General features: G+C 36.7%; 1 protein-coding gene across 1 annotated transcript in view; it reads left to right on the top strand.

Moving 5' to 3' along the window:
• The first annotated feature begins 181 nt into the window (after positions 1 to 181).
• Positions 182 to 24,834, top strand: part of LOC136043834 (organic cation transporter protein-like) — a 72,674-nt gene continuing 48,021 nt past the window's right edge. The window contains exons 1-4 of the mRNA XM_065728769.1: positions 182 to 439; positions 8,135 to 8,378; positions 13,885 to 13,988; positions 22,689 to 22,843. Coding sequence (XP_065584841.1) covers positions 219 to 439; positions 8,135 to 8,378; positions 13,885 to 13,988; positions 22,689 to 22,843 — 724 coding nt within the window. The 5' untranslated portion in view covers positions 182 to 218. The remainder of the gene's footprint in view (positions 440 to 8,134; positions 8,379 to 13,884; positions 13,989 to 22,688; positions 22,844 to 24,834) is intronic.

The raw sequence follows: 24,834 nt of genomic DNA, 5'->3' as shown, positions 1-24,834 counted from the left end.
TTTTCTTATTATTTTTGCAGACAATTAAGTAATTGGTTTCAAGAAATAAAAGTCCTGTATTTAAAGTTCTATTCTCCAAAAATTCTACGAAAAATTACCACACGAATTCCACTTGGATTTTTTTAACTGATAGGCTAATCACTTCAGCTGTCAAAAAATTGTCACTCAAATCAAATATAAACAGGCGCTGGAAATAAAACGGTCGAAGTTGCCTAAAAATGCAAGCCGACTCAGAGGTTAAAGCTAATTCTCTCGAAAATAAAAGAGACATTTTGCCAGAATCCGCCAAGAAGCTACTGGATTACGATACTGTTCTGCAATATATTGGTGGTTTTGGCCCTTTCCAATTCAGGATATGCATTCTTATATGGCTAGCAGCCATGTACTGCGCAGCTGGTGTAATGTCTTTCTCATTTACGGGAGCTGTTCTTGAACACAGGTATAGATTTTTTTTTCTGTTTACACCCCAGCAGTGACTAAGTAAAGAGCAACATGTGCTGCGTGCATTATGTATTTCTATTCTCCTCCCTCAATCCGTTTCCAATTCGTCTAGAGGGAATGGTCTTAGAGGCTTCGACCCATTAGACCAGAAATTTAACGTTCTAAACGGGCTAAAAGTGTCAGGAGGGTGACCAGTCTCCTCCCAAGCTACTTTCACCTCATATACTCCCCACGACACATCATGGCACGATAAATTCGAAATTATCAAAAGATAAAAGAAAACGAATGTCTCCGTGGAGATATTATTGACGCAGCTCCAAGGGTAAGGACTTGAAAATATGTAATGGGCTTATTTCTTACAGATATATTGTAGTCAATAAGGTGGGCAAGTGGCACTTAGTTAAAGCCGGGATATCCCGGGGCATGTGTATGATTGGAGGTGCAAACCGGACCGTTTTAGCCTCCAATGACCTTCTAACCTCCAACACCAAAGGCGCTCAGCCCTCCAGGACGCTGCCATATGCCTCTGATGGCAGTATATTAATGTTCGACACAGCCATTTATGTTCAAAATAGTAAAAAGATCAATTAAATATGCCTCTATGGTTTACATAGTCCACGCAGCTCCAGGGGCTAAGGTCCTAAAATATGCAAATTTCAAATTTTATCTGATCTTCAAATTGCATTGTGAGACGATCTTGATGAAAATTACACCATTCAATTTACAACGGTTAAGAGCTATAAAAGAATGGTTTTGACCATCCATCTGCAAAAACGTTCTGAGACCATCCTGTTTATGCATGACATATGAAAACAACGAAAGGAAATAATAAATGAAAAGAGAAAAATCAAATAGATGAAAAACGAGGATTTTATCAGTCAGTGGCAAAATATAAAAAACAAGCATATATTTCGACAAGGACCTCCGCCAAGTCGTCCTCAGTGCTAAAAAAATAAGAAAGAGGAAAAAGAAACAACAACAAGATCTAACCTTCTTAAGTGAACTGTACGAGAGGAAAAAAGACACTGAATAAAACAAACAACACGAGCTAAGAGCTCATATGGCACTTGTGACGAGGCGAGAAGAGCTAAGAGCCAAGAGCTTATATGATATGAGCTCTGACAAAATTCTAAGAATCAATAGATTGATTTAAAAGGAAAATCAAAGGCTTTATGACGGTCAGGATTTAAAATAAGAGCTCTGAGTCACGATGTCCTTCTAAATATCAATATTTATTAAGATCCGATCACCCACTCGTAAGTTCTAAATAGCTAATTTTTTCTAGTTTTTCCTCTCCCTCTAGCCCACCCCTGCCAGATGGTCTAATCTGTGAAAACGACTTTATCAAGTCAATTTGTGCAGCTCCCTGACTCGCCTACCAATTTCCATCGTCTTAGCACGTCCAGAAGCACCAAACTCGCCAAATCACTGAACCCCTCCTCCCAACTCCCCCAAAGAGAGTGAATCCGGTACGGTTACGTCAATCAAGTATCAACGACATTTGCTTGTTCTATCCACCAAGCTTCATCCCGATTCCTCCACTCCAAGTGTTTTCCAAGATTTCCCCCTCCAACTCCCCCCAATGTCAAAAGATCTGGTCGGGATTTGAAATAACAGCTCTGAGACATGAATCTCTTGTAAATATCAAATTTCATTAAGATCCGATCACCTATTCTTAAGATAAAAATACCCCAATTTTCACGTTTTCCAAGAATTCCGGTTTCCCCCTCCAGCTTCTCCCAATGTCATAAGATCTGGTTGGAATTTAAAATTAGAGCTTTAAAGCACAAGATCCTTTTAAATATCAATTTTCATTAAGATCTGGTCACCCTTTCGTAAGTTACAAATACCTCATTTTCCCCCTCCCCGCCCCCAACTCCACCAAAGAGAGCAGATCCATTCCAGCTATGTCAATCTACAGGTTTTTTATTCTTCCCATCCAGTTTTATCCTGATCTCTTTGCTTGAAGTATTTTCTAAGATTTCCAGTCCCCCCAATCCCCCCTCCCCCCAATGACGCTGGATTCGGTTGAGATTTAAAACAAGAGATCTGAGTTACGAGGTCCTGCTAAATATGAAGTTTCATGAAGATCCGATCACTCCTTCGTAAGCTAAAAATGTGTCATTTTTTCTAATTTTTCAGAATTACCCCCCCCCCCCCCTTTCTCCCCAGTAGAGCGGATCCGTTCCAATTACGTAAATCGCGCATCTAAGACTTCTGCTTATTTTCCCCACCAAGTTTCATCCCGATCCCTCCATTCTGAGCGTTTTCCATGATTTTAGGTGCCCCCACTCCAAACTCCCCCCAACGTCACCAGATTCGGTCGGGATTTAAAATAAGAACTTTAAGACACGATATCCTACTAAATATCAAATTTCATTGAGACCCGATCACCCGTTCGTAAGTTAAAAACACCTCATTTTTTCTAATTTTTCAGAATTAACCCCCCCCCCCCCGAATACCCCAAAGAGAGCGGATCCGTTCTGGTTATGTCAATTATGTATCTAGGACTTGTGCTTGTTGGGGTAATATAAGTGCAGGGTCATATAAGCTGGGTTGCCGTTTCACCAAAATACATCTAAACAAAATTTTGAAATAGCCATTTTGTTTAATGTAATTGAAAGGTCCGGAAATTATGTCTTAGACGATGACCCCCACTCACCTCGTATTTTCCCGAAACGCATCTGATAGAAACTTCGATATGGGCATTTGCTGTCGTAGAAATTTGAAAACAGCTCATTCGATATAAAATAAATCAAAAGGCATTGTGTCTATGGTTGCCAATAAGACACTTCAGCAATATATCAAAATGACTTGAGGTATTAAGTTGAAATTTTAGAGGATACTACTTTTACTGCTTCTGCTCTTACAATTTAAATCAAACAGTTCGTGGTAGCGAACTGTAGTAAGGAGTGACCCGGCTCAATAGTAAATGAAACTCTAAAAAATGGAATTTTAATACTAACAGTTATATTAAAAGAATCGGATTTTTATGTTGAATTTAAAAATATAACTTTCATCAAAGGTTAAGAGCCTGAGAAAATTTGCCTTCTTTTGGAAAATAGGGGGAAACACCCCCTCAACGTTAGAATGTCAACGAAAATCACACAATCGAATTCAGCGTATCAAAGAACCCTATTGTAAAAGTTTCAAGCTCCTATCTACAAAAATTTGGAACTTTGTATTTTTTTGCCAGAAGACCGACCACGGGTGCGTGTTTATTTGATTTTTTTTCCCATGGGTCATCGTATAGACCAAGTGGTCCTAGAATGTCACAAGAGGCCTCATTCTAACGGAAATGAAAAGTTCTAGTGCCCTTTTTAAGTGACCAAAAAATTGGAGGGCACCTAGGCTCTCTCCCACGCTCATTTTTTCCCAAAGTCAATGGATCAAAATTTTGAGATTTTGTTCAGCATAGATTTTGTTCAGCATAGTCGAAAACATAATAACTATGTCTTTGGGGATGACTTACTCTCCCACAGTCCCCGGGAGAGGGGCTTCAAGCTAAAAGCTTTGATCAGTGTTTACATGCAGTAACGATTATTGGGAAATGTACAGACGTTTTCAGGTTGTTTTTTTTTTGGGGGGGGGGGGGGGGGGTTGGAGGGGAGGGGGCTACGTGGGAGGATATTTCCTTGGAGGAGTGGGCCATGGGGGAAGTGAAATTCAATGAAGGGGGCACAGGATTTTCTAGTGTTATTATAAAAAAACAATGAAAAAATAAATATGAAAAAGTTTTTTCAACTGAAAGTAGGGAGCAGCAGTAAAACTTAAAACAAACAGAGATTTTTACGCATAATGAGGGGGGTTTTCTCCTCCTAAATACTTCACTCTTTATGCTAAAGTATTTTTAGTAATTTCAACTATTGATTCTACGGCCTTTCTGATTCAGGGGTCATTCTTAAAGTATTGGGACAAAAGCTTTAAGTGTAAGTGTTTAGTGTGTTTAAAGTGTTTAAAAGTATTTAAGTGTTTAAGATTTAGTGTAAAGAGCGAGGTATTAACGAGGGGACAAACCCCCCTCATATACGTAATAAAAATATACGAATATAGAAGTTCGTTACGTAAGTTCATTCTTAAGTTACGTCTATTTTTTACTAATAAAAACATTCGTTAAAAATTAAAAGTTCTAGTTGCCTTTTTAAGTAACCGAAAAATTGGAGGGCAACTAGGCCTCCTCCTCCACCCCATTTTCTCAAAACGGTCTGATCAAAACAAAGAGAAGGCGATTTAGCCAAAAAAAGAATTAATATGCAAATTTCATTTAATAATTTATGTGCGGAGAGCCAAATCAAACATGCATTAATTCAAAAACGTTCAGAAATTAAACAAAAGAAACTAGTTTTTTTAAACTGAAAGTAAGGAGTGATATTAAAACTTAAAACGAACAGAAATTACTCCGTGTATGAAAGGGGCTGTTCCCTTCTCAACGCCCCGCTCTTTACGCTAGGTTTTTTAAGTTTTTAATTAGAATTGAGAGAAAACGTCAGACTTTAGAACGTCAAACTAGTTTTTTGAACGAGTTGAAAACCTCAAACTAGTTTTTTTTTTTATAAATAAAAAGAGTGTAATAGTATTCAGGCTCTCAAAGAGCATAGATAGAATCGTTTGGGAATGAAATAAAGTTTTATTTTTCAGGTCAACTTCAGAATCTATAAAATTAAATTAAAAAATACTGTTTGCGTCAGGATTATAAATTGTTGAAAAAGTTTCTCCAGCATACAAATAGCTACAGATACTGTGGCTTCCTATAGGAAAAAAAAACTCGTAAGATATACGATATTATTTTTTTCATGAAAAAGACTAGGTCAATAAAAAAAAAAACGAACAGAAATTAACTTAAAAAGGTTTTCCACAAGGCATGTTTTTCAAAGAAAAGTAAAGAGCTCCATTAAGCCAAAAATGAGCAAAAATAAGCCAAATAATTTCCAAAACATAATAAATACGTAACATAATAATAAAATAATAAACGTAATAATAAAAACGTAATAAACGTAAAATCACTGTCAATAATAACGTAAAAAACGTAAAAAAACAGAAATTATGATGTGAAGCCGAGTCAAACTCAAAACAAGCAAAAATTAACAGGAGTAAGGCTGATAACCCATGTGCCTTCTCAGGACAAGAACACAATTAGCGCTTTACTGAAAACAAAATATTCTTGAAATGTCTTCACCTTTCTTACTTTCATGAATTAAAAGTTATCAAAACCTTACGAAAGATATGTTAGTATATGTCAATTAAACTGACCATCCATGGTTATTTGATTTTTTGTTCTTTTTTCAGTGAAGTTCAAATTGCGTTTCTGGTCTTGAGAAGGCACAGGGGTTATCAGCCATATCCATGTTAATTTTTGCTCGTTTTGAGATTGAGTTGGCTATTTATTGTAATTTCTGTTTGTTTTGAGTTTCAATTCCCCCCGTCAATATTGCCTGAAAATTTCACCTTCACATCCCTAGCCATGGTTGTAAGTGTGGTAATAGCACTAGTATTAGGACTACTAGCAACACTAGTTGTAGAACTAGTAGCAATATGAAGATTAATAGCAATAGCGCTAGTAGCTTCAGTAGTATTAACTACTGCTAATTCTTTTGGTCAGTTCAGACCCTGGAAGTTTCAGCTTAATACAATCAGCCGGGGCTGTAATTTTGCCAATATATACGCAAATTGCGTTTCTGGTCTTGAGAAGGCACAGGGGTTATCAGCCATATCCATGTTAATTTTTGCTCGTTTTGAGATTGAGTTGGCTATTTATTGTAATTTCTGTTTGTTTTGAGTTTCAATTCCTATTCAAGAACTAGTAGCAATTTGTTCAGTTCAAGTTCAAGTTTTGTTCAGTTCTATTCAAGAATCAGTAGCAAGTTCAGACCCTGGAAGTTTCAGCTTAATACAATCAGCCGGGGCTGTAATTTTGCCAATATACACTTTTGCTAACCTGTCTCTTCAAAGTGTTCTTTAATTTAGTTAAACTCCCCTCTTAAAGCTTCCTAAAATTTTCACCAGAACATTCTTAGCGTTAACAGTATTTGTAATAGAAGCAGTAGACGGGATAGAAGTTGTAGCAGTAGCGTTGTAGTAGTACTAGTAGTAGCGTGCTCATATTGCCTTTTCGTGAATTGACCTTCCACTTTAAGCAATTCCCGAGATACACCCTTTCGACAGTTTGCCCGCATACATAGTGTTTTGATTTAGTTCAATTACCCTCAACCTTAACCTTACCCTAATTTATTTTCATAAATTTTCAATATACCCTCAACCTTAATAATGCTTGTATCATCGTAGTACTGGTAGCAGTAGAAACAGTAGTTGCAGTAGTAATATGCACTTGTTGGATTTTGGTCAGGTGAGGATCCCCCTGAACATGCCCTGAAAATTTCACCTTGATACGGTAAGCTGTTCCATTGATATCGCTGATACATCCTTTTGCAATTGTATACACATAGTATTTTTTAAGTTAATTCACCTTTTCCCAACTACTCCTCACCAACACCGCTCTTAAGTCTAGAGTCTATTCACATTAGGTCTTGTGCTTCTTTTGTCTTTTATCAGCTTCACGGCAATCTTCCAAAAACTCTTCAAAAAACTCCTGTGTTCATTTCTGATTCAGCTCAATATAGCCTTTGTTCTTCACATAATACCTGCATCCCACCTACCCCTACTATTCGATCAGATTTTAGTCCACTCATTGCTTGTGAACAGGTCTCGAATTCACTACCTTCTTTAGTACAGAGATGCCACTCGTTTGGAACTTTTAAAGGATTTTTAAGGATCATTTAGTAAAGAATCAAACAGAATAGCATTTTTTTTTGTTTGTTTGTTTTTTCCCCTGAGGAGTTGATGTCCCCTGAGTGTTTGTTCATGGTGTATGGTTGTCTTCTCTGCGCTTTGACTCCCAGGCCTCATGTATGTTCTCTTTTTCATCTTATATGTTATTTGGTTATTGTTCTCTTTTTTTGGTTGTTGCTTATATTGTATTTTTTTTGTTTCCCCCTTGTATCCCTGGCCAGGGAGCCTTTCCATTTCGTATTTATTGGTGAATAGACTCTCACTCTCTCTCTTTCTCTCTCTCTTCCTCAATACTTCCTTGAGCTCCCACTTCAATGCACTCTGGTCACCCTCCACTCACTTTTGACCCGTAAAAAGGGTACTAGAACTTTCAATTTCTAAGCGAATGAACTCCGTCCAAAGTTTCAATGACAACTCCTTCTATGCAAAGTTAACTGGCGAAAAAAATAATATATTGTGCTCATATCGTTCTTTACTTACGCATTACTATGTCCTTCCTATTGACTATCGTATTGACTGTCTATTTCTGATGCTTTTTTGAACAAAAACCCAACTCTTGTTTTGAACATAACACATGAACAAATTTCAAGAATGGACACCAAAACTATGTGAAAAGCGTGTTTTCTATGACAATTCGTATGATTTAAGTTCAGATAAATTTATTATAAACAAGTGTCGGAAGCAAAAACGTCGAATTTATGTCTCTTGTTAAACTATAAATTCACGAATAATTAAAACTGTCGTACTTCAATTTGATTGCAGCTGAAACAATTTTCTGCTAGGAAGAAAGTTGGCGATAATAGGCTCATCATAGATAGTAGGCCCATAATTTTTGCACTTAAAATAGTCTGAGTACAATAACGATTGTTGCCTAAAACATTTTTGATTAATGAAAAAAATTTTTTAGGTGTCTGTTACCAGAATGCGAGTCTGCTGAGACAAATGACTCAAGAAGCATATGGACTGATGCGATCAACGAATCCTCTTATCCACTACCACTGAAAGCCGGGAAAACCTATCGATGTCTTAAATACACAAATCTGTCCCTCGTTGAGGGTTTTTGTACTTCACGTGGGGATAATAAAGATGGAGTTAAATGTAATGAATGGGTCTACGATGACTCTGTTTTGAAAATTTCGATTGTTAGTGAGGTAAGTTCCGCCTTAGTTATACTTGTCATAAAGCATTGCAGAGCGCAATAAACCTGGTAGATATTTGAAAATTTGACCTTTCAGAAGAAAACGCTCACAATTTTGCCACCCAACAATTAATAATTTTTAAGAAAGTCATTTTAAAAGTTGTTATACCTCATTTTGGTGTCTTTACAATAATATTAAAAGCAATATGAATGATAAAAAAGTTGAAAACGGAAAGGAGTTATTCTAGCATGCCCAAAACCTCTACAGAAAGATTAGTATTTTAATTTTTTTTAAGTTCTTTTTTGGTTTTTAAAATACAAATTTGTGTTTAGTTGAGCGAAGGCACTAGGCTTGATAGAAGCAAACACTCACAATCCCAATTTTGCCCCCCCCCCCAAATTAATACTTTTCTTCATTAATAATTTCCATTTTCGAACTGCTTCCTAAAAACGAAACTTCAAATAAATGTTCTTTTTTTCTGATTTTCTTCGTCAACTACCTTGTGAACTTGGTTAAATTGGCACCTGAAAAGCTCATATGTTGCTTTATGGTATGATGATAGTATTAAAAATAAAAAATCCAATTTTTATTAAAGATTGATTTTCATTTTTCATTTTTAGCGGCCAATATTTTTTTTTCAATTTTGATGGAAAGTACCACTTTTTAGTGTCATATTCAGAATGTATTGACTTAGAAAACTTGAAAGCACAACGTGGTCATTGTCATCGTAAAATATCTGCTAGATCGTTTCAATAATTAATGCAACATTTATTAGCCCTCGTAAGGCTCATAGTCAGGGAGGCAGGATCCATAGTCCTGTTTGTAGTAATTTCTATTTGTTGTAAGTTTATCTCGAGTTTTCATTTTAATTCTTACTCATTTTGGAATTTAGTTGTTAATTTATGTCACAACCTCGGTACATTTATGTTTCATAAGACTATTTATCAAATGTAAGTATTTTAAAATTCGGATTTGGATTTTATTCAGTGTAATTGTTGTATATATTCATTCACTTTGAAATGAAGGCTTGGAATGGTTCTTGAACTAAGATTTTGATTCAATAATAATGTATAGATAATATAGAATCCTCATAAGAGAATCCTCCGGGGAGTTTATTTTTCATTTGCATGAAAACAGAGAATAAATATATAACAGAGAAATCACTCAGCCATTTTATTTCTGACCCTTTGAACTCTTTTATTTGTAACTTCGACGAGGTCATTCGCTACGTGTGGCGAGGAAAGTTTGTTGTTCTGACATGCTTGATGAATATAATATTTTTTTTAGTGAGTTCAAAATCCATCTCAAATTCTCCCTGAAAGTTCAAATTTACTACCTTAGCCGTTCTTGAAATATTTCAAATGTGCCCCTTTGACAGAAGTGATGCAAATGGTGTCTTTGATTTGTTTTAATATCCACATAAATGTTCCTTGACCGTTTAATATATTGCCCTCAACTACTTCTGAGAGATTACACGCATGCCAGTTTGACATCCTGGATCCTTACGGTGTCTTTTGAATTTATTCAGCATCCCAATCCATATTTCCTGAAAGTCTCAAATTAATAATCCTAGCCTTTCCCGACATATTGCAGATACCCCCTTTGGATAACTAGGTTGCCCGTTGTATCATTAAGTTCAACATCCCCCTCATTATTCTCTGAAATTTTTAACTTAATAACCCTTAATTGTTCTTGAGATGTTCAAGATATACCGATATACCGAGATGTTCAGTGTCTGTGACTAGTTTAATATGTCGGCTTAGCTGTCCCTGAAAGCAGGGGTGGATCTTGAGAACAATCATGGTTGGAGAGGTGGCAATGTGACAAAGGTGCCAATAGCTGACCAAATTGACAAAAATTTTTGCCCATAAATTTTGACTCGAAAAGTGCTGTTGACTCGTTAAAAAGGAGGTTGTAAATTGAAAGTCTGTTAGAAATGGGCTTGCCGTCCTGTTTTGTAGCAATAAAAGCAGTAATGCATCGGAGGGTGAAATTTGTTGTGAAGGCTATAGGAATTTCTTCTAGGCTGGTTACGTCTCATGTGGGTGTGAAACAAGGATGTACTTTATCTCCTAAGCTATTCTCTTTGTTTGTGAATGATTTAGATAGTTTTATGAAAAATAATAGAGCCGTTATGTATCTTTGGGTTGGTTAGGCTATGATGTATGTTACTCGCGGATGACACAGCTCTAATGGTGGATAGTAGAGATAATCTTTCGAATGCAATTAGATATAATAAAACACTATTTAGAAAAGAAGGATTTAGAGTTGAACGCTAAGAAGTCAGTAGTATTAGTGTTAAGCAGCAAAGGGGATGTTGATTCTGAGATTGATTTTAACTTCGGAGGAACTATGTTAGTGGTTAAAGAAGAAGTTGTGTATTTTGGTTTTAAGTTTAGTATTGAAGTGGGATGTCTTAGGCATGTAGAATATTGTAATCGAAAGGATAACAGGCTGATAAATATGCTGTTGATAAAAAATTTAGGTCAGCTAGCTGACGTGAGGATCCAAAAAAGAGTTTTCCAGACAAAAGTAGCCTCAAGTCTACATTGGGGATCTGAGGTTTGGATAGTAGTTTTAAAGCAGTTAAGCTAGAAGTTTTGAAATTTTAGTAAAAAATAATTAGGCTACCTAGAGTTTGGCTTCTTAAGTAAGCTTATTTGAAGAACTCGAAGGACGGTAGACGTGATTTGTGGCAAAATTAGGTCAAGAAAATACCAGACCTTTGTGGCCTTTCGGAGATTTGGAATGAAGGAAAAGGCACAATGGGTGAAAATGTCAGTATGGAACGCAAGAAACCTAAATAACCAAGACATTCAAAAGTGGCAAGCTCATAAGGACTAATATATGTCTTTGAGGTTTTACTCCCAACCTAAAGAGTGTTGAGGGGACGAGGTTTATTTTAAATTTGGGTTGAACAAAGAGGATTTGAAGAATTTGTTGTTGGTAAGAGGAGATAGTTTGAATTTAGGTGAGAGAAGAAAATTTTTGGAAAGTTTAGTCTGGAGGCTTGCCCCTATTTTTGGCCTAGGTGTGGATGCATGAATGAGAATTTATTTGATTTTATACCCGAGTGTGAAGAGTTGTTTGAATTACGGAATGAACGTCTGGGACAAATGTTTTGGAGTGAATGCTGGTTAATTGAGCGGATGGCTGGGAGGAACGCATTTGCTATTAAACAGTTATGTGAGTTTCTTCGTTTAGGGATTAAGCCTAGGGAATCATGTCTGAAGAGACAGTGGTTTTTAAGATTTAAATTTTATTGTGATTAGTGTTTGTCGGTTAAGATGTTGAACCAAGGTGTGTCTTTTGTTGTCTTTTTGTTGTTGTTTATTTCTCTTTTTTTGATTTATATTACGTAAAAGGACAAGAATAGTGAGGCGTCAAGAAGGAGAGAGTATGAATCGACCAAATTTTCACCCTTAGGTTAATAATTGAGAAGCACCTGAGTCATCAATCCCCTTTAATCCTCAATTTTATAGACTATAAGTGAACGTTTGAACAGCCGATAGAAGGGCTTTAGAGAAGGTCCTTTCAGTGTATGGTATCTCATTGTATGTTTTGTTGTATCCGTGCATTTGTTGTTGTATCCTTGTTTGGTATCCTTGCATGTATTGTTGTATCCTTGTTTGGTATATCATTGTATGTTTTGTTGTATCCTTGTATGGTATATCCTTGTATGTGTTCCTATATCCTTGTATGTGTTGTTGTATCCTTGTTTGGTATCCTTGGATGCGTTGTTGTATCCTTGTATGGTATATCTTTGTATATGTTGTTGTATCCTTGTTTAGTATCCTTGTATGTGTTGTTGTATCCTTGTCTGGTATCGTTGCATGTGTTGTTGTATTCTTGTTTGATATCCTTGTGTGTAATGTTGTTTCCTTGTTTGGAATCCTTGTATGTGTTGTTGTATCCTTGTATGGTATATCCTCGTATGTGCTGTTTTATCCTTGTATGTGTTGTTGTATCTTTGTTTGGTATCCTTGTTTGTGTTTTAGTAACCGATTAAGTAAATAAATACAATTTTGTTCAGCTAAAACTATTGAGCAACGTTAAAACTTAAAACAAATAAAGACTATTCTGTATTTCAGGGGGACACTCTCTTCTTCAACCCTGGCTCTTAACGCTGAAGTCTTAAAGCTCTTAGAAAATAATTCTCATTCAAAATCAACGGTCCTCGTGTTTGAATAGTCTTTCTTAAAGAAGCTGGACAAAAAGACACAGTTTAGCGTATAGAGCAGGAGTTAAGGGAGGGGCAGTCCCCTAATATAACATAATAATTTCTGTTTATTTTAAATATTAATGTTGTTCCTTAATATCAATTGAAATTCTTTTTAAATTAAATTTCTGACTGTTGTTCAGTTCACACCAGGATGTCTTCTTGTCCCCCCCCCCGTGTAAAATTTCCCCTGGAAAATTTTTACCGAGATTTTTCTCCCCGCAGAAAATTCATTGTCATGGAGAATCATCCCCGTCCCCTCCCTCGCTGAAAATTCCCCCCCCCCAAATGTCAGTACATTACCCAATAGCAGATACTAAATATGAACAATATAGGCAAAATTTCGTAACATACAGCCCTTTCTCCGGGGACTATGGAGGCGGATGTCATCACTAATGCCATAGTTATTGAAGCTTTCAACTATGCTAAATAAATTTACTATCTTAAAATTTGGTTCAAATGTCTTTGAGGAAAAATGAGCTTGGGAGGGGGCTCATTACACTCCAACATTTTTGGTCACTCAAACAGGCACAAGAACTTTTGATTTCCGTTAGAGTTAGCCCTTCCTCGATTGTTTTAGTTACTATTTTGAATAACCGTAGATAAAATACTAAGATGAACGAAAAATATGGTTCAGTCCCAAATCACAGGGCATGGCCCGTATCCAAAGGGAGGGTTAGGGGGTTTGACCCTCCCCCCGAAATGTTTACCCGCCCGACTCGCAAAAACGTAACAAGAATGAAATAGGCAAATTTTGATACTTTTTTAGTTTGTTTTTGTAAACCCCCCCAAAAATACTTTTGTACGCCCCTCAAAAAAAAGAAACCCCCGATAGGACTCTGTCATATTATACTACCCGTCATTATGATAGATATGACGGTAGGTCGTAGTATACAGATGAAGGATGATAGGTCACATAAATGGAAGTTTTTTGTCATCTATCCGGGGCCAAACCAAAAGCAAATCATCCCCAAATAATCACAGATATGTTTTTATTTGATGGATTAAATAAAAAAAGCAAGTTTTTTTTTACTGCAAGTAAGGAGCGACATCAAAACTTAAAACGAACAGAAATTATACCGTACATGAAAGGGGTTGTCTCCTCATCAACGCCCCAATCTTTACGCTAAAGTTTGACTCTTTCTCACAGCTCCACTTTTTAAATGGATAAAAAACTAATTATTAAAAATAATTTATAATTATAAGAAAACACTAACTGTTTTAATAAAAATTTAAAACAATATTATTGAACAGTTATTTTTTAATTTTTTTAAAGTTATTTGTTAATTTATCTTTTAGTTTAACCTTGTCTGTGAAAAAGCCTGGATTGAGCCTGTTTTAGCATCTGCATACATGATTGGTATGGTTTTTGGATCGATTTCATTTGGAGCAATTGCAGACAAGTAAGTTTAATTTGACGAATATGGGCTTTTCCTTCAAATCATATGAGATAAAAAACGAAAGTCTACTTTAAGTGAAAAAAATTGAAATTAAACCATTTAGAATATATTGCATTTACCCAATGTGTAATAAAGCAACTCCTTCAACTCAACTTTATGCACTAACCTTCAAGCTGGTTTTTCCTGAAAACATTGAAGACTTCAATGAATATAGTCACTTTGTACTTTCAAGTACTTCATTTGCCAATTACTGTTCAAATTATATGGATTGAAAAAAGTGGGTAGTACCCTCTCACTGCTTTTTATGACACACATATTCCTCCATCACTTTGACACACATATCCAACCATTCCCATGACATTCCTATCCCACGATTCTCATGATATCCCTATCTTTCCATTCCGACGGCAGCCAGCAGGTGTATGTTACGTAATAGGGAATGTTTCTTCGAGATGCATGCGTTAATTAAGTAATATGGAGGGTTTACTTTGGTTGTTATGTAATAGTGAATGTTTTCTACAAGGTGGAGGTGTCTCTTACGTAACAGGGAATGTTTACTTTGGTTGTTAGGTAATAGGGTTTAATCGTTACGTCATAGTTTCTTTGAGTGTTTAAAAAACCCTCAGGGGTCACCAAATCAGAATTTCTTTGGTTCTTACGGAATAGTTTGTTTGATTCTTAGAAAAATCTTTAGGGCCCCCATCAAATTATGATTTCCTTGATTGTTCTTTTAAAAGCCTTTAGGGCTTCGCCAAATCAAGATTTCTCTGGTTGTTACGTAATAGGAAATGTTTTCTAAAAGATACATCTGTCTTTTACGCAAGAGGAAATATTTACTTTGGTTGTTATGCAATAGGGTTTGATTGTTACGCCAGAGTTTCTTCGGGTTCTTAAAAAACCATCAGGGCCCCGTCAAATCGGGATTTTTTGGCTGTTATGTAATAGGGCGGGTTTTTTAAGAGATCCATGTGTTAATTACGTAATGGTGAATGTTTACTTTGATTGTTATGCAATAGGATTTGATTGTTACTTCAAAATTTCTTTGAGTGTTTAAAAAACCTTCTGAGCCCCACCAAATCAAGATTCCTTGGTTGCTCTTTAAAAAACATTCATGGTCCCTGCAAAATCAGGACTTTGGGTTCAGGAGTTTGGTTTAAAAACCTACGAGGGCCAGGAAAAAACCTTCAGAGGACCACCTCAAGTAAAGGCATACTCCCAACTCTTAATCACCCAATAGTTCCATGCTTTACAGCCATTTCGTGTCTGAAAACAAAAAGTTTTACCGTCATTTACTATGCCCAGAACCGTTATAGAGACTAGACGTATATTGATTTGCCTAAGAAAAAAGGCTGATTGATAAACGTAGTGTGCTGTAAGTTTTAGTTTCATACACGAAACTGTTCCTAAGATATTGTTGAAAACGCCCTTTTGACAGCCTGCATAGGGATAGCAGGTTTCCATTCGTACAACAGAAACATTCTCGGAAAATTTCACCTATACACCTTTATAGTATGCGGATTTCGAACTAGCCTGAAGATACTGTGAGTATACAACTTAATGCTGCTTCTACGGTTACTGAAACTAATGAAACTAATGCATTAAGTAGAAACTTTTAGGAAAAAGTTCTTTTAAATTTTTTTACTGTAATAACTTTAAGAATCCAAAAATTAATTTAAGTTTTAAGGAATAAATATCACCATATTGATATTAAATTGACAATGCACAATCATTTGAATTTTTTCAGTAAAATACTAACTCTCTAGATTTTTAAAAACTCATTTTGTGGAAATGCTTTTTAATGAATTACTCTATATACGAGGGAAGCTACGGCTCTCTAAGATCTCCGCTCATTGCGCTAAACTTTAACTTCTGCTTTCAAGAAAAGAGAACATATTTTCAATACTGTTTCGTTTATCAAAGTGCTTCTCGAATAAATGAAAGTTCACTTGAGTGCATCTTAGTATATTTGTTTTTATGATACTTGGTATCTACCAAGTGACATATAGCGATCGCACATTCTATTGGTTTGTCGGTCTGTCGGTCTATCGGTCTATCGGTCCCAGTTTTGCTAGTTTAGGCACTTCCAGGTAAGCTAGGACGATGAAATTTGGCAGGCGTATCAGGAGCCACGCCACATTAAATTAGAAATTGTTGTTTCTCCGATTCGACCATCTGGGGGGAGTGGGGGAACGGTTAAATCGGGAAAATAGAAAAATAAGGCATTTCTAACTTACGGATGGGTGATCAAATCTTAATGAAATTTGATATTTAGAAGGATATCGTGTCTCAGAGCTCTTATTTTCAATCCCAACCAGATCTAGTGACATTGAGGGTTTTGGGGGGCTAAAATCTTTGAAAAGGCTTAGAGTGGAGGGATCGGGATGAAACTTGGTGGTAAAAATAAGCAGAGGTTCTAAATACTTGGCTGACAAAACCGGAAAGGATACGCTCTGTTAGGGGGAGTTGGGGGGGGGGGGTTAGTTCTGAAAAATTAGAAAAAAATCAGGTATTTTTAACTTACGAAGCAGTGATCGTATCTTAATGAAATTTCTCTTTTAAAGGACCTCGTAACTCAGATCTCATATTTTAAATCCCGACCGGATCCAGCGTCATTGGGGGGGGACGGAAATCTTGGAAAACCCTTAAAGCGGAGTGATAAGGATGAAACTTGGTGGGAAAAAAACAAGTCCAAGATACCTGACTGACATTACCAGACCAGATCCGCTCCGGATCCTATGACATGTAGAGGAGTGGGGGACCTAAAATCTCGGAAAACGCTTAGAGTGGAGGGATCGGGATGAAACTTGGTGGTAAAAATAAGCAGAAGTTCTAGATACGTGATTGACATAACCGGAACGGATCTGCTCTATTTGGGGGAGTTGGGGGAGGGGAGGGTTAATTCTGAAAATTAGAAAAAATGAGGTATTTTTAACTTACGAAGGAGTGATAAGATCTTAATGAAATTTCATATTTAGATGTGCCTTGTAACTCTGATCTCTTATCTTAAATCCCAACTGGATCCAACGTCATTGGGGGATTTGGGGGGGGACTGGAAAACTTGTAAAATACTTAAAGCGGAGAGATCAGGATGAAACTTGGTGGGAAGAATAAAAAATTTCCAAGATACGTGACTGAAATAATCGGAACGGTTCCACTCTCTTTGGTGGAGCTGGGGGGCGGGTTACACGGAAAAATTAGAAAAAATGAGGTATTTGTAACTTACGAATGGGTGATCAGATCTTAATGAAGTTCGATATTTAGTAGGGTCTTGTGCTTTAGAGCTCTTATTTAAAATCCCAAACAATGACATTGACATTGGGGGGGGGGGAGTCACATCCGGTGGTCATATCCAGTAAAATTGGGGGGAGTTGGTGGGGGAAACCGGATTTCTAGGAAAACTTGAAAATTGAGGTTTCTTCATCTTTCGAGTGGGTGATCGGATCTTAATAAAACTTGATATATAGAAGGATCTTATGTCTCAGATGCTCCATTTTCAATTTGAATCGGATCTGGGACATAGGGAATTGGAGGGGAAAACAGAAATCTTGGAGAAGGCTTAGAGTGGAAAGATCAGAATGAAACTTGATGGAAAGAATAAGCACAAGTTATAGATACGTGACTGACATAATTGGAACGCATCCGTTCTCTTTGAAGAGCTGGGGGTGATGATTTGGAAAAATTGGAAAAACTGAAGTATTTTTAACTTAAGAACGGGTGACCGGATCTTAATGAAATCTGATATTTAGAAGGAACTCATTTCTCATAGCTCTTTTTCGAATCCCAACCAGATCTGTCAACATTGGGGGAGTTGGAGGGGGAAACCAGAAATCTTGGAAAACGCTTAGAATGGAGAGATCGGGATGAAAGTTGGTGGGTAGAATAAGCAAATGTCGTAGATACATGATTGACGTAAACGTACTGGATCCGCTCTCTTTGGGAGATTTAGGGGGTGGGGTTCACTGCTTTGGTGAGTTTGGTGCTTCTGGACGTGCCAGGACGATGAAAATCGGTAGGCGTGTCAGGGAGATGCACAAATTGACTTGATAAAGTCGTTCTTCCCGATTAGACCATCTGTGGAGCTAAAGGGAGAAGAAAAATTAGAAAAAGATGAGTAAAAAATTTACGAGTGGGTGATCAGATCTTAATGAATTTTGATAGTTAGAAACAACCTCGTGACTCAGAGCACTTATTTTAAATCCTGACCGGCATTAAGCCTCTGATTTTCCTTTTAAATCAATCTATTGATTTTTACCATTTTGCTAGAGCTCATACCATATGAGCTCTTGGCTATTGGCTCTTCCGGCCTCGTCACAAGTGCCATTTGAGCTCCTAGCTCTTGTTCTATATAGGGTTTTAGAGAGTATTAAATAAAAAAAGCAATTTTTTTTAACTGAAATTAAGGAGCGAAATTAAAACTTAAAACGAGTAGATATTACTCCGTATATGAAAGGGCTTTTACCTCCTCAACGCCCCGCTCTTTACGCTAAAGTTTAACACTTTCTCTCAAATACGCTTTTTAAAATTGTAAAAACTTTAGCGTAAAGAGCGGGGCCTTGAGGAGGGAACAGCCCCTTTCATATACGGAGTAATTCCTGTTCATTTTAAGTTTTAGTTTTGCTTCTTACTTTCAGTTAAAAAAAAACTTTTTCCTATTTAATTTTTGAATGTTTTTGAATTAATGCGTGTTTTGATTTTGGCTCTCAGCAAATGAGTAATTTAAAGGAAATTGGCAATATGACATAGTAGTTTATTTTTTGGCTAAATGGCTTTCTCATAGTTTTGATCGGACGATTTTGAGAAAAAAAGGAGCGGGGGAGTAGGCCTAGTTACTCTCTAATTTTTTGGCTATTTAAAAAGGTAACTATAGCTTTTAATTTTTTACGAACGTTTTTACTAGTAAAAATATACGTAACTTACGAATTAGCTTACGTAACGAGCTTCTATGTTCGTTTGCTTTTATTACGTATATGAGGGGGTGCACCCCCTCGTCAAAATCTCCCTCTTTACGCTGAAGCTTAAATTTTGTCCAAATTCCTTAAAAATTACCCCTGAATCACAAAAGCCGTATAATAAATAGTTCAAATTAATAAATTACTTTAGCGTAAAGAGCAAGGTATTAGGAGGAGGTGAACCAATCATATGCGTAATAATTTCTGTTCGTTTTAAGTTTTAATGCTGCTCCTTACTTTCAGTTAAAAAACTTTTTCATATTTATTTTTTCATTGTTTTTTAGAAAAATGCGAAAAAATCCTTCGCCTCCTTCATGGAAATTTTTTCCACAATGTCAAATTCCTCCATGGAGAGTTCCCCCGCATAAAACCCTCCCCTCAACCCCTCTCCGCCCAACCAACAAAGTCCCCCTGAAAGCGTGTGTACATTTCTCAATAACCATTACAACATGCAAACACTGGTCAAAGTTTATAACATGCAGCCCCTCCCATGGGGACTGTGGGGGAGTAAGTCGTCCCCAAAGACATAGTTATTAGGTTTTCAACTATGCTGAATAAAATAGATATCTCAGAATTTTGATTGGGTTGCTTTGGGAAAAAATGAGCGTGGGAGGGGGCCTAGGTGCCCTCCAATTTTGTGGTCACTTAAAAAGGGCATACAACTTTTAATTTTTGTTAGAATGACCCTTCTCGCAACATTCCACTGTGTTGATATGATCACCCCTGGAAATAAAAACAACAACAAAAAAACAGAAAAACAAATAAACACGCATCCGTGACCTATCTTGTGGCAAAAAATACAAATTTCCATATTTTTGTAGATAAGAGCTTGAAACTTCTACTGTAGGGTTCTCTGATACGCTAAATCTGATGGTGTGACTTCCGTTAAGATTCTATAACTTTTATGGGGTGTTTCCCCTATTTTCTAAAAATATATATTTAAAATCAGCATTAAGATTCGATTCTTTGATGTAACTATTGTTACAAAAATTCCAATTTTTAGAGTTTTGGTTACTATTGAGCGAGGTCGCTCCTTACAATAGTTGGTTACCACGAACTGTTAGACAGAAGTAACAACAGTGAGACAAAAAGCAAGTTTTTCATTTTACATTCAAATATTCCCGCACAAAGGAAAGCTGCTGCTCTTGTATTGGTTTGAACCCATTATCCAAATATTTTTCAAATAAATGTGTTTGGGTTTAAATTACCTCCTCCTCTCCATATTAATCTGAGAAACTTAATATGTAGTTGAGAAGAAAAAATCATTGGATCCTTGGACAATACAAAATTCCATCTTTTTGTAGATAGAAAAATTAAACACAAACTCTTGGGTTCACTGATTTGCTGAATCTGATCATTTTCATTAAGATCGTACCTCATTCTACCATTTCTCCACCTCCTTTTCTATTGCTATACGAATTTCTTTGTAACTATAACTTTTCACAAATAATTTACAACTTAACAGTTTGAAATTTTTGTATTCTAATCTAATTTTAAGTAAATATTTTGATTATTTACTTTTTTTATAGGTGAACTTTTTCAAAATTGTGTTTTTACTGCTAGTAAAATTCTTTTTTGCTGGTCGTTCATTGACATGGACAGTTTAAAAAAGTTTTATGGTTCAGTCAAATAGCTCTTGTATCTGAGCAATCGCTCAGAATACGCCGAAATAAGAAATCAAATTTTAGTGCTGAGCATGTGCGTCAACTGGGGTAGTCCTCTTTACATATTGGACGATTATTGCTACGTTTTAAGTTTTATCCTCAGTCTTAACTTTCATTTGAAAAAATTGTGCTTTATTTATTTTTTTTTTTATTCATGTTGCTCATACTCTATTTTGTTGTATATTTTTGTTTGTTTAAAATAAGCACATTTACAAAAAAAATTTAGTGTGTCGTCTCAAATATTAAAAGTCAGACATCGCAAATAAATACAACCAGATCAGTTTTCTTATTTTTTGTCTCAATGGAGGCTACTTTGGCCCTGTCAGGCCTCACTTGGCTCAAGGACTTACGATCGTAAGTTTCCTACTTATCAAGGTGAAAAATTTTATAGGCCCGTGTCTTGCCTCTTTAACAAGTCTCCCCTTCCCGTTACAAATGTATGGCCCTCTTGGCCCAGTAACGATTCTTTAAAGTTACAAGCCAGTCCGAAAAAATGGTCCTTTGTGCGTGTCAATTTTGGAGGGGGACTTGCTTCCAACCTAATATATTTCGTGTATATTAGGGTCTATTTAGACCTGGAACTTACAGCTTTAAATTTATATTTGTTCCGAAAAGGCGGTTTTGGCCTTTTAAGGACTTAGTTTTCAGGCAAGTCAATTATTTTCTGCTTTTTTATGAGTTGGCCCAGGGCTTGCAACATGAACGGGCCCTTCTAGCGTCCCATTTTTGGGGATTCACACGTCCACAAAATAATTTTATTAGGTACTCCATCACCAAGGGACTTGTGATTTCATGTATCAAGCCGTTCATAAAGAGTTTTCTGGCCTTTTTTCAGACCCTAGTTTTGGATGAAGCAATGCTCAATTTCAGTTATTCTATATGCATTTGGTGCTCCTTAGGCCAAGGACTTAAGTATAAAAGTTTCGATCAAACGCAAAAGAAAGTTCTCAAAAGGTGCGAATATAGAGCAAAATCTAGGAGGGGGCAATGTGACAAAGGCGCCAATGAGCAATTTTTTTTTTTGGGGGGGGGGGTTCAAAGTGACAAAGGTGCCAATAATTGAACAAATAGACGAACTTATTCTAAAAAAGAGTGAAAAAAGAAAATAAAACAGCGAAAAGAGGCACCAGAATAGATGTTGGGGGCAGGGCTCCCAGACCCCTGGATTTGCTAGTGGCTCTTATGGCCTAGCTTTGGTCCTATTTTGAGGAAAATTTGCCTCCTAAACCAATCAATTTTTGTAGTGAGACTCCTCTTGGCAAAACAATTTACGCAACATTTTAATAACTTACATTAGGAAAAATTCGTCCTTTTTCCAGGACCACTAATGACTTTCCTCTTCCACCAATTAAATTCATGGTCCTCTTATACCAGAGAAAAATGGTGCAAGATCGGACATACCCTCCATTTCTACTATAAAACCTATCTCTAAACAGTTGACAATTTGTGTGATTTATTGATTTACCTCCCTTTCCCCAAGGGTTGTGGAGATCCCATTTTTCCAGGTGCCAAATTTGTTCCACCACTTTGTTATTCTGAGGGAAATGCTTGTCTAAAAACTTTTATCGAATGTTTTTGGCGTCAGAGGGGGTGGGTAGCAAAAAAGGCAACTGGACAGGGTTGTTTATCCTTGATCATATTTGGTTCATTAAAATGTCATTAAATTCAATTTCGATCAAACTAATACCCTTCCAAGTTTTTCCATCCCTGTTTTGGATACAAAATGACAAGGGAAAAACAATACGTTGAATGAACATGGCTCTTTACAACGGCTGTTTGCAAAGGCCAGATTGTTACCTGTTCTAATGGCATGGACCCTCAATAAAAAGGATGTAGAAATGGTGAGTTTTAATGTTTAGTTTCTATTAACATCAATTTCGCCCCTGACGGGAAAGCATCGACAAAATGTATTTTAGATGTTTAGAATCAGCTTAAAAATCATTTTTAAAAAAGGTACATGCCGTTTGTAAGGAAATATCTGTTCCCTAAGGGTCCCGTAACTACCGAGAAGGATTGCCCTTTACTTTATCACCATGTACCTTTTGACCTTTGTTTTTTACTTGTTTTCAAAATTGACTTTTTTCTTTTAGGATTGGTAGACTTAAAACCTTAATAGTTGTTGTTACAATCGCCGCTATAGCGCAAACTGCTGCCGCTTTCTCAGTTAACCCGGAAATGTTCTTTGTCCTCCGTTTTTTTGCTGGAGCATCTATCATTGGGTTATATCAGATCCTGAATGTTCTTGGTAAGCCAAATTATAATTCAAGGCATGTGTGCCTCGCCCTAAGAAAAAGATATTATCAGCAAGTTCACTAGGAATGGTACTCTCTCGAGGTAAAAGACAATTGTTGCTAACGTTTGATAATCAGAATCTCTAAGAATTCCTAGCGTTGTACCGTTAATGACTTAAAACAGAAAATTAAAAACCTGGAGTAGAAATAGAAATTTTCAATTTTCTTAAATTACAGTGCTTTAAAGAATCGTCATCCGAGAGCGTAGATTTGAGGCCGTCGCAAAGAACATTCCTAAGGATGTTACCGAGGCTCAAGTTTAGCTCGTATGCCCCTCTGGTGACGAATTGAAACATCTTGTGAACTCCCTCTCCGTCAAACTCCGGCTCAAGGATAAGGGTTCCATTGATGCCGCAGCTTAAAACAGTCTAAAGATGGGCCACATGTCCTTCAAATCGAACATTTCCAGTCTGTGCCAAAATTCTGCTATAAATGTCTGTCGCTTGGCCCTATTACAAAGGACTGTACCGAATTTAAACCAAAATGCGTTATGTGTGCTGGAAACCATGGAACAGTGGAAATCACCCTGCATTTTGCCTTAGTTATTCTGCTCTAAAAGTGATCATCAAAATAATGGTGACAAGTTTATCGATATATTCTCTTAAAATATGTGGGCAAAACTTGGCTAAGTTGCAGTTTCGGTATGATTGAATCTCGGAACGTGACATTGAACGCGTCCAAAATGACCTGCTTAAGAGCGAAAATATGAATATTTTCAATCAAGTGCCAAATAAGACTTACCTGTTTCACCCTGCCAAGAGGTCCTTGGCAGTGGGTCGTCCAAGCGGAGGCCTCACTGTCATTGTCAGTAATTATCTGAATAGGTAATTAACTTGATGCCTGTCAGTTTTTCTATGGCTGTGAAGTTTGCCTGTAGAATAAGCCTTGTTCTCGTGAACGTTTATTTGCCAAGATACTACTGGAACCAAAAGTCTGAACCCAAATTTAGACGAGCTTGTTCACGCCTTAGCAGGTTGTTAACGAAGCATCAGAGCAACAAAATAGTATGCGGGGACTTAAACTGTAGCTCACAAAATCGTAGACTGTTTTCTAGATTTTAATATAGTTTTTCTCCGTCTTATACTCAAGTACATAAAGAAAATCAGCTTACGTTTAGTCACCGGGTATCCGGCTCAACTTTTGACATAGATCATTTTTTCGTGAATTTCGATACAAGAGGTAGCTCAGTGTTAGTCGACGATGAAGCTGCATGTAGTAATCCCCTCAAAATCCAGCTATCAGTCCCTTTCCAAGCTCTATTCTTTAGTCTTTCTGAACACAACTGGCGCAAAGAATGAGATAAAAAAAGAGTTACCACCGCCTTATACCAAAGTTACCTGGATTTTATACTAAGTAAGATAAAAGTGTCATTTTGCTTACTAACATTTGGGTGTGAAAAGGATCTTGTAGCACTCAATATTTTTTGTGCCGAAATTGTCCATGCGTTAAAATATTCTGATATAAATTCAGTACCGTTTTTCGGCGTTCGTATAGCTACGCGTAAAAGAGTTTGGGACAATCCTTGTGTGAAGCGTGCAAAATATAAGACCAAATTCTCATACTGACTTTGGCGCAATTGCGATAAACTTTCTAATGGACCGTGTTTTTCGAGATACCAAAAATATTTACAATTGAGTTGTGGACTAAGCTCAAGCTCAAAATGTTGGAAATGCTTCTCTTGAAGTTAGACATAATCCGATAAAACTGTGGCACTTATGAAATCAGTCCTAGCCACCCCCTATGAAACATGACCAACTAATTTCAGAGAGGGATTGGGTTACCCATTAAAACCGAATTTTGTTAATCGTGATAAGTCCCTTAATGCCAAATTTGAAGCAAATTTGCGACAATTGTTTAGTTCGTCATGATTTAACCGATTAACCGTGAACATTGCATCTTCTGTAGTTTAGATCGTAGCTACATCCATGAAATATAAAAAATCGTG

Source organism: Artemia franciscana, chromosome 2, assembly GCF_032884065.1.
Source record: "Artemia franciscana chromosome 2, ASM3288406v1, whole genome shotgun sequence".
NCBI lineage: Eukaryota > Metazoa > Arthropoda > Branchiopoda > Anostraca > Artemiidae > Artemia > Artemia franciscana.
Note: the sequence above shows the minus strand (reverse complement) of the source record. Positions and strands in the feature narration are given on the sequence as shown.